Here is an 11,166-nt window from a genome sequence, read left to right on the forward strand (position 1 = left end):
ACTTCCCAACTTACTCTGAGATGACTTACTAAGAATAAGAAAGAGAATATATAAATCTCTTGACGGTGATTCCAACCTCACCCCCAGCCCTGTGGCCACAATTGCAACATCACATTAGAATTGACAGTGGTATGGCCAGCACCACTGCAAGAAATCCATGTGTATATGTGGAATAAGACAGAGGACCCTTGACGAAAAATTCAGATCAGAGATGAGACCCTGACCTAGGGCAGAGTAAGTTGTTAGATTTAAGCGACTACGAAACATCTAGGTAAAGATCTGGTAAGATTGTCAAAAATTGGGGATGTGGCTTAAGTGAGAGGGGCAAGGTGTATGTGCATTATCATGCACCATCATCTTGTAAGTACAAAATAGAAGCTATGGGTAAATGAGACTATCAAGGAACTATGTAGAAAGAGAGAATCAAAATATACCATGGGACAAAATCTCGGGCAACAGAAACTTCGGAGAAGGTATACATAAAGGAGCTATTAAAAGATTCTGGGAGTGAAAAGTCAAATAGGTGAAAGTTCTTACCTGGCATTTACACTGAAAATATTAAAAAGTATCATTCTTGCCAAGCATTCAATAATGTATATACCAAAGAACTAGAATGTTTATATCTACCGATATCATAGTGAGTCGCTGGTCTTATAATGTAACATTTCGATACTGGACTATTTAAAGAGAAGGACAGAATATCATTTAAATCAAATGTTCTTTTGGAACGGAGCACAATATTTATTCTGTTTATTTTTGGGTTTACTTGAATTCATTCTTTTTGGAGGTTTTTTTGTTTGTTTTGTTTTTTTGTTTTCTTTTTAAATTGAGATTTATTTTCTTTTTAAATTTAGATTTTAGTTTTGTCAAAGTTGTGTGAGCAAAGTTTAAAATAATCAAGTTGTTCAACAGCAGTGTACTCTGACCTCCCACCACCGCTCCCCGCTCCCTAAAGGCCACCACTATCAGCTTTTTTTTTTATTATGTTATGTTACTCACCATACATTACATCATTAGTTTTTGATGTAGTGTTCCATGATTCATTGTTCGCGTATAACACCGGGGCGGGGGGGGGGGGGGGTGGAAATAGGATTCATTCTTTTTTAATGAAGCTTTAGATTGTTAACTTTCCCAAATTTTATTTAATGTTTCTTCTTGTTATCCTTATTCATTTGTATTACAATATTATACAGCATGAAGCAAAAAGTTGAAAAAATAAGATTTCAGTCTTTGGTATTTTGATTACACTGTGCATGCTGGAAAACACTAAAGTATAGTTCTACAACTTTAAGCATGGAGCTTAACTGAGACAGGGAAGACAAACTGAGACAGAGAAGACAAAAAAATTACCCTCTGAGCATAATTTTGCAGATAATTTTGATATTTATTACACGACACCATCAGGAACTGCTTACTCTTTGGACCATGACTCCAGCATGAGCCTTAAGAAACTTGATGAGATGAAGTAAAATATCAAGAAGTCTAAATTGCCTCTGCAGCCTTGAGCCATCGACTGATCCAAACATCAATTTTAAAAAGTGGGTCTGAAGAAAATTAAACAAGATGCTGTTAAGATGAGCTCATTTATTTTAACTTTTCTTAAATAATGTCTCCACCCCAAACAAAAGTACTAGGCATTAAAAATGCAGAGATTTAGAAGTGCAGGTGTGCATTCCCCCCAAATGCCAAATTTGAAAACAAAAAATAATAACAATAATTTAACACCGGTTATCTTAGAACATGTACAGGTGCTGATGGCATCAACGCTAAATCAGTCTTTCCCTCCCTGAGTCGGTGGGTTTCATTCTGTGGCAAGCAGGGTCAAAAGTTACGCAGCTGTTACATATAATGGAGGTCTTGCACACAGCATAACTGGACACACACAGCATAATTCAAAACTTCTAAACTCTGTGTCTGCTGACAAATTAAAGTAAATGCATGCTGAGATATAAGCTGTTCAGAAGAGAGGCTAAATAGTGCAGCATGACCACTGACACATTATGAAAATACTTGAGTCTCTGCAAAAGGTCTTAATAACCTTTAAGTATATATGGATTTATAACCACTAAGTCCTTATAAAAGTACATAAGAAGAGTGAAGGGGAAAAAAAGTATTATGAGGCCAGGAATTAGGTTAAGATACAAGTATACTTGTTAGAGATGGGCCACAAATCTGCCTCTAAGCTTTTTGGCAACTAAGGCAAAAGGGAAAATACAATCAGTTTTATCATGAAAAGGATTCCTAAGAATAAATACCAAGCAGGTGCGTAGTTGTATAACTAATTCTGGTACTCAGACTAGATAGAATTTCCCTCTCTTGAGTCTCATGTTGAGAGGGAGGTGGAAACCTAGAATATAAATCAATAAGGCTTTAGGTAAGCAATTTCTCTCCTTGAGTTGGTTAGCTTCTCCTTACTTGGATTTTAAAATCCCTCAAATACTCTGAGTAGATATAGACTTGTGAAATCACAATGATAACAGTATTTTCCCATTCATGACATTGATTTATTATATCATGTTTCACAAATGTGCTCTTGCTCATGGCAGCCGAATTGGTTATTTCTACCCAAGAGAGAATCAAAGGCTCTTTTATCTCATGTAGATAATATTTATTTTTCCAGCCATTCTAAAGAAAGATGGAAGTTTAAAAACGAATGTGAAAAGAAGTTAATGATAATGTATGGGTTACTAACTGAGCCAAGTAAGCTCTTGGCTCTCAGAGATTTAAGGTTTGCATTTTTAACTATTTAGGAGTAACCCAGAATGCTTGCCAATTACAGCCATTAATAATTCAGCTGAGACACCGACAAAGAAGGTGTGAATGTGTAAGGCACCAGCCGAGTAAGTCAGCCTGATTCCCCATGCAGAAGCTAAAGCTCAAATCAGCTTGGTTGTGTTCTTTTCTCCATATTACTTAAACACTCACTCTGGTGAATGAAAGAATCTAGGTTTCTTTGAAGAAAATGGTCTCCAGAAGAATGACAAAATCTAGTTCTGATGATGAAAGAGAAGAGATCTAAGAAAATGATGGTTCTTAGGCAGCAAATATGTGTTATCAGATAAATCATCCCCTCTAGTCAGACTCTTAAATGTTGACTTACCAAGGTTTGGTAAAGCATTTCTCAAAAAAAGGTATTATTCAATATTGACCTTCCTATGAATATAAAAGAAATGTCCTTCCAAAATTATATTGAGTTATCTATATATCTTCATTTGTGATTCCTGGTATAAATATAATTTGGAAAAACTCTATTAAAAAAAGTGTATCAAGATTCAAAGCCAATTTTACACTGCAATAACACTTAATTTCTGTTAAATTGGAAAGACTGCCATTAAGAACTTTAGTTTTATTATGGATTAAATCACCTGATACTTATTTCCAGATTTCTGGGATACCATAACATCTAAGGACTTAATAATTTTAGTGTCATTATAAAAACTCAGATTGATTTTTAAATTTTATGATTAATAGTAAATGTACATCAAGCTGGAATGCCAAAGCAACACTAGAGGTTAAATCCAATGTACAGTCCTGACAAAATGAACATTATTTGCAGTGACCTGAGAGGCAGAATAATGAAGAAGACTAGCGGACTTGGACAAAATATAGAGAGTTTATTTTAAAAGACTGGCACAAGGCTATGAAACTCTTATCCAGTGGTCTCAGTCTATGATTTATCTCTCACTCTCTTATAGGTTTTATTCACAAACACCAACCGTCAGTAATCTGGCCCAAAGTAACTGATTAGGAATAAGCATAGGAGTAAAAATAAATATGGCCTGTGAACAATTATTCTGTAACAGGAGTAAATACTATGACTACAAGTAAAATACTATCAATTTTATTTGAAACAAGAATATTAAAGAAATTCAGTGAGAAATTTCTACAATCAGATGTTCTATGAACTTTCTGGAATTGTGGCCTATATAAAAGAGCATAGGATTTAGAAATGGAGGGCATAGATTTAAGTTCTTCTTCCATTATTTATTAATCATGTAATCCTTGACATTTCACTTGATTTTTCTGTCTCCATTTTGGCATCTATAAAATAAGAATACAATACTCAGCAGACAAACTTATAATGATATTCAAACGAGGAAGTTTTTGGAGAATAAAAAGAGCTGTGTTAACTTTATTTACCAATTTGAGAAAATGATTTTCTTCCAGGAGGGCACAAAAATGGCATTCTGAAACAAGTACTCAGAGCTCTAGTCTCTGAGACCGGCAAGACAGAGATCCTCAGAGGTCCTGAGGTTTTTACCCTGTGTTCCCCAGTCTTAACAATTCTGGGATCAGCATCCCCGGGGTCAACGGCAGGGGCCAAGACTTGCAGACAGCCCCCAATCTCTCTTGAACTAGAAACATGCGGTGATGGATGTTTGAACTAGAGCTGGATGTTTGAACTAGAGCTCTCTCTTGAACTAGAGCTGCTCCCCTTTTATTGCTATTAGATATTATAAAGATGTTGTTTGAACAAATCTTTCAGCTGTGACTAAAAATGACAACAGCAAAAAGTACTAAGGAGATTCAGTTTCCACCTTGCGACACCACCATCACCTGAGAAGCTTGAAACGAAGAAGGACTATGACACAAACTCGGGTTGACGGCCAAGCCAGGGTTTGAACAAGGACTTCCAAGTCCTACTTCAACCAGATGAGTGCCATTTCATCCACTCAAATCAACAACTTTAAAGGCTCTCAGCTGGCAGAGGTCTTAAACCAAGTCTCATAGGACATTAGTCTACAATTTTGGAGTAAGAGTTTTAAGTACTTTGGGGTGCCTCTGACTTCTAACTACTGGTAAACTCCATTTTGGTGTAGGGTGATTGCTTTAATTAATATCTAAGGCTGAAGTTTTAGCTTTTATTTCACAGATGGAGACTGATATGGCAATTAAAGCCTTCCTGACTGGATAATAAAATATTTTTAAAGGTCTCTGATGTCAAGTTGGTGTAGAACACTCTAGACAACCTATTTAATACCAACAGAGCAGAATAAATGTTCTAAAATCTGATGAGGGCTTACAGTATTTTTCAGAGTGAATCTATAAAAATATTGTTTAGGAGTGTCAAGAAAACTCTCAAGGCATTTGGCACAATTTTTAATTGTTAGGATGTGAGTCTGCGATTCTCTTAGAGGAACGGTAATCCTTTAATTTGCTCATTCTGGGGTTGGCCTAGAAGTCTCTAGTAAGTTTCATTAAGGATGTAAGATCACCGCATGTTTCTGTAAATTTGCGAAGAAAAAGAAGGGACTTGGAATAAAATAAAAATGTAGATGTTAGTATATTAAAATCTACATTTTTATAAAATGAGATAGCTCACTTTTAGTCATATAGAGATTTAGAAGCTAAGAATTTTAACACAAATTCTCAACAAATCAAGCAAAATTCTCAATGACTTGTAAACTTTTATTTTGACACATTAACATTTATTCATTTACCTATTTAAATGCATATCCTCAAATATTTCACATTTGAACAAAAGTACATGGTCATTTTCCTTACTAACGTGAAGTTGTAATCTCTGCCAAGTTGTATTTTAGCTGAAATTCCAATACAGGATGAGAAACACCTCACTAAATATTACATAAAAGGAATGCCCCCAAAAGACATATGCTGATTTATTGTCTTATAGCATTAAGCCATCTTGTGTAGCTATGATTTTGTGTCCCTAAATCCTAAAATATTCTTTTCCTGGACCTTCAAAATTTGATGTATTCTCAACTGGTAAAGTCTGAAGATCAGCAAAGCTGTAAGAGCCAGTATGAAGACTTGGAATATATGCTGAGTGATGACAGCAGGCCCCTGAAGATTTCAGAAATGGTCATTTACACAACTCCCCTCAAATTTTAAACAAAATTGTTTATTTTTCTGAATTCTCTTTCCACTCACATCAAAAATGTTCCCTCATCCCTCCTGACTGTATAAAAAAGAATGTTTCACTACTGTTCCTTGAAGTTTATTTCAACTTCAATGAAACAAGTCTGTATTCTCAGTATAAGGAAATCAAGATTAACTGTTTCTGAATCTTCATGATTGCTTTCTCTTATCAAAAGAGAGATGGAACTAGCCCTGGATGGAGAAAATTGTAATAGCTTTAGATGTGAAAGACGTCAAATAATTCAGTATTCACAAATGTTTCCTAATTCTAAGCCAAGAAATGAATACATAAAGCCAGTTGCTAAAAATATGACATTTGTTAGAGAGTACTATTTTTCACTATGGAATGACTAACATTAAAAAAAAAGGAAAAAACACCTACTTATACTCATCACAAAGCCTCCTACACTGCAGCAACCCTGACTTTCCTGAGCTGAGTGTGTTATTGATGAAACAAAAAAAAAAAAACATTTTTAGAATTCTTCTAAGTGCCCACTCTCTTATTTGATTGAAATTGTAGACTAATGTACTATGAGACTTGGTTTAAGACCTCAGCATTTTTATACCAACCACTTGTTTAAACACCTCTGCATTTCTCTTTTTTGCTAGACTATCATTTCTCACCATGCAATATTTTCTTAATGACCTAATTGTATTATTCAGGGAAGCTTTTCCTGGCCTATCTAGGGCAAGTTTCAAGTTCTTGGTAAATGAAATTTTATTTAAAGAGATACAATTAAGTAACAGTGACTGGACCACATTTAATTAACTCAAACAAGTACAATTATATTTATTAAAAAGTTGTTTTATGCATCTCAAGATTATGCAGTTTATAATTTTTGCACCTTATAAAATGATAATCAAAAAAATATTCCGGAAGCATACTGTTTGTATTCTGCAAGCAACGGGAAAATTTCATTTTAACTTCTAGCCAGTCATCCTATTAAAGGAACAGTCCTGACAAATAAATAAATTAAAGCTGGGATCAAATAAGACTGCAAAAATTATACTGTACTCCTGATGTGTTTTATGTTTTTGATCTCAAAGCAAATTACAATTATCTACAATATATGCTTAGCATCTGAAAACATAAGTTCCTGAAACTCCTATTTCAAAAGCTGAGTAAAAGACTCACCAAAGTCTTATGTATTACTTAAACATAGCCATTTATTCAACCTAATATTTCTTATAAATACTACAAAAAGCAAATTTCTAAGTGTCAGCTCCGAAAATTACTAGTGCATAAGATATGTTGTTTAAAAGAGGGCAACCACAGAGCTAACATAAAAGGGAAAGCTACTATCTTAAATATCAATTACGAAAAGTCCTCTCTAACTCAGAGATATTTCAGGATAAAGGGTGGTTTCTCAAATATCAGTATTCATTAACACCCACATTTTCAAATCAGTAACCCATATTTTGGGTTGTTTGATGTTGTTTCTTCTTTAAAACAACACCAGGGCAAAATCCAGAGTAAAGTTTATACATTTATTGGAGAAGCAGACAGAGATCAAAAGGAAAAGAACAGATGAAAAGTCTTTGGTTGAGAACTCTCTACCTTTTCAACACTGATCTGTTTCATCAGGAGCTTGTGTGCCAAATAGAAGATGAAACATCCTCACCTTCATTAGCAAGTTTTATACATATAACTATATTTTAGTTTTCCACCAGTATATCTTTTAATGTGCATATTATCTTTAGTTTTATGATAATGACAAGAATGGCATAATACCTAATTATTGGAGTTTATCTTTAGTTTGAAAACTTGCAAAAGACTGTTTACTGAACAGCATATAAAAAAATCAACGTCCACACATCCAGCATAGCAAAAAATATATTCTTTGCTAAAATCTCATAAGGAGAAAATAGTTTCCCACAAAAAAGTTTAAAAAATTAGCAAAATCTTCCTTTCCTAAAACTGAGGGAAGCAGTTTCACCTAATAATGGCACTAATGATCTAAAACTAAGCTAAATGTATTCTCATAATAATATGCACATTATTTATTTATCAACTCCCAGTGAAAATTGTTTTTCTTTCCATTTATTTAAAGCATCACAGAAAGTAAAGTTTTTATATGGATATGCCTTAACATAAGCATTCTTGGACCACAATAAGGAAAGTCAACATGCAAATAATGTAAAAAATAAGAACCCCCAGCTTTTATCTCCCCTATGACCACTGACCACCATGGGGGTGTCTTTCAGGAAGAAGCCACCAGAAAATAACTTCAACTGGAATTCTCTAGAAAACCCAAGCCAATGGATTCTGCTGGTAAAAGGGAATCCAGACAACTTATTCGACATGTACTACACCCATCTCTAGAAAGTGTGTATATTCCCGAATGTGTTTCAAAGCCTCCATGTTCCAGAAGCATAGTCAAACCTGACAACACAAATTTACACCCAAACGGGAGGGTCTCAAACATTTTCGAATAAGGCTCGACTACATTTCCTCTTTTGCCAGTTCTGACTCCTAACAGTGGCTTGTTCTTGACATAATTGCTCAAAAACCTCAACAGATCTTTGCCTTGAACATTCCTTCATTTCTTCCCAGTCTTTGCCAATATACCTCCTCCCACCCAAGCGCTTCCATTTCCTACGCTATGTTGCCTGGCTGCAAAGTGTATCACATTCTGGCTGTGAGAATCTCTGAGCTCATGCGTAGTTTTTGAGGTTAACTGGGATCTTCTACTAAATTAGACAGAAGCTTCCAGAGTAGGTTTGCTCCTTTGCCGATGAACAACAATTTAGTGGTGCCAAGATTTGGGGAAGGGGGGAGCTAAGCTAGTAAAGTACTAATGGGATATCAGGGAAATGATCACCCCAAACCACTTTCCCTCCCATTTCTCATAAGGAAAAGCTTTCCTCTGTGCCATACCCAATATCTAATAAAAAAATAAATCTGGATGACTCTGTCTCTGCATGAGATACACATTACAAACGTTCATCTGCTTTCTTTGGCATCTCAAATAAAGCCTCCCCCTCTCTCACGAGACTGAGATACCTGGGAAAAGCTGCAAGGGATCTTTTCAAACACAAAGGCAATGTATTCTGCCTTGGTATGGCACAGAAAAAATAGCAGAGCTTTCTTCCAGTCCAAGGTCTATTAACTGTGACCTTGGCCCTACCCCAGAAACTTATTGTTCCCCAACTTTAACTGGAGCAGCAAATATGCCTCCTCTCTACTTCAGTTTTTGTTTTTTCAACAAAACCAGAGTCTTAAATGAAGTGGTGTCTAAGTTCTGACCATCCGGCCCTACTCAGCCTTCATCCAGTTTGTGGCAGGGAAGAGTCTACAAAGTGCAGCCACAGCTGTGCCCCTCCTTTCCCTTTTCCTTCTATGCAATTTGGAGCACCAGGAGATCTGGGGTCCACGTTCTGGGAGAACTAGGCTCCTGGGCTGGACGTGCTCTCTGGCCAGGGCAGACAGCCGGCTGCTGACAGCCTTTTGCCCTCTACAGGGGATTTCTCCAGCCCTCTCTTCTTACAGGGCAAATCCATTTTCTGTGGCATTTCCAAGCAAACCTCTACTACTCAAGTTTCCCCAGCGGGTAGGAGGAGTGTCTACAAGTCCTTACCGGAACTGAGTCCATCGAAAATGAGTCTCCCGTAATAAAAGTAAGATAAAATAACCCTCTGAAGCAATACAGTCGAGTGTAGAAAATGCGTGGAGAATAAAAAGAAAAGATGCTCCCAGCTTCGCCCCCTTTCCCGCTTTCTCATTTACCGTGAGCGGGACATTTAAATTATTTTGTACTTTATTTTTTTAAGGATTTTTTTGGGGGGGTTCTTTTTAAAAACGGCACTGCAGGCAGCGGTGCCCACAGGCAGAGGGGCAAACTCTCAGTTTGGATGACCCTGCCAGCCATCCCCTCGCGGCCAAGCGGGGGATCCGGGAGGGAGGAGCAGGTGCGGAGAGGGTCCTCGGCTAAACGGCTGGTCGGTGGGGGCGCGGCTTGGGGCCGGGACAGTGCTCGGCCACACAGTGGGGGAGGGACACCCGGAGCCTCCCGGAGCCTCCGCAGGTGCCACCCTCTCCTCCTCCCCACTCCCCATCCCCGCTCCGCGCAGGGTGCCTGGGGCAGTCTCGGTCTTTGAGCTGGCGTAGGGAGGCAGCCGGAGAACCTCCCCAGTCCACCCCCCCCCCCCGCCCCAACCCCTACCCAGAACACGAGTTCGCGCCCGGGGCAGTACAACTGTGGCTGAGACCGCCTTAGCTGTCGTGGGAGAAAAGGGTCTCCTAAGTGTTGGAATGAAAACAAGCCGTGGCCACGGACGCCTCAGTGCCCGGCATCTCCGAGCGGAAACAGGCTGTCCTCTGGCGGGCGAGCGGGCGGGGGAAGAGGAGGCAAAGTGGCGGCGCAGCTCGGGCAACTTTGCCGGGCAGCCTGGCGACAGCGGGCAGAGACTGCTGCCGCCGCTTCCCCGGCTAGGCTAAGGAGCACTCGGCGCCCGGTCTTGCACCCAGAGTGCTGCCGCAACTCACCAGGAGGAGGACCGGGCGACTGTTGTCGGGAGCGGGAGGCAGGCAGGGAGCCCAGCCCGAGAGTGCAAGCCGAGCCCCAGAAAGCCGCCCTCCACGTCCTCGCCCCTCCGAGGGGCGCCTGCGCCCGGGTACGCTGCACCCCAAATGCCCACAAGCCGTCCCACGGGGCCACCAACTATTCTAGCGGTGCGAGGAAGAGGCAGCGGAAAAATGAGAGGAGAGCAAGAGAGCGGGCGAGCGCGAGAAAACAGGACCGACGCCCGCCCGGAGGATCACGTACCTTTAGCTCCTCAATGTCCAGGTTTGTTGATCTGTCCATGGAGCGAAACTAAAGGAAGTGGAGAGAAACCGGGCAAGTTGAACCTAAAAACAATCTAGTCTTTTAGTTTCCAGCCTAAACTCAGCTTTATCCTCCTCCAAGCCCTGGCAGCTTCTCTCAGTCTCATTCTCCGTGATCACGCCGCCTCCACCGGTTAAAAATAATAAAAATAAATAAATAATAATTATAATTCAGTTTGTTTTACTTCCTGAAAGACTTAGTGACAGGTGATCTTTACCGCGGTGCAACACAGCTCAGTCGAATCAAGCGGGGGGCCGGGAGGGGGGGTAAGATCCACTCTATTTAAGATTATTTCTTCTTCTGCAATAAGCTTAGAAACCAGCGAATTGCTGCATCCCAAGGAAAAAAGCTGCTTCCCTGGACAACATCATGCGGCAAATTTCAAGCAAATGTGTTCAAACTGAAGAGAAGAGTATATGATAAAAGCCTTCCTCCGTCAGGCTTACTCTGGTTGCTAATT

General features: G+C 39.1%; 1 protein-coding gene across 1 annotated transcript in view; it reads right to left on the minus strand.

Annotated features, from left to right (window-relative positions):
- The window catches only part of SGCZ (sarcoglycan zeta), a 1,100,701-nt gene extending 1,089,803 nt beyond the window's left edge, over positions 1–10,898 (minus strand). Inside the window, exon 1 of the mRNA XM_027600618.2 lies at positions 10,647–10,898. Within this exon, the coding sequence (XP_027456419.1) occupies positions 10,647–10,685 (39 nt within the window). The 5' untranslated portion in view covers positions 10,686–10,898. The remainder of the gene's footprint in view (positions 1–10,646) is intronic.
- Positions 10,899–11,166: the final 268 nt, after the last annotated feature.

The sequence above is a fragment of the Zalophus californianus genome, chromosome 2 (genome assembly GCF_009762305.2).
Source record: "Zalophus californianus isolate mZalCal1 chromosome 2, mZalCal1.pri.v2, whole genome shotgun sequence".
In the NCBI taxonomy this organism is placed as follows: domain Eukaryota; kingdom Metazoa; phylum Chordata; class Mammalia; order Carnivora; family Otariidae; genus Zalophus; species Zalophus californianus.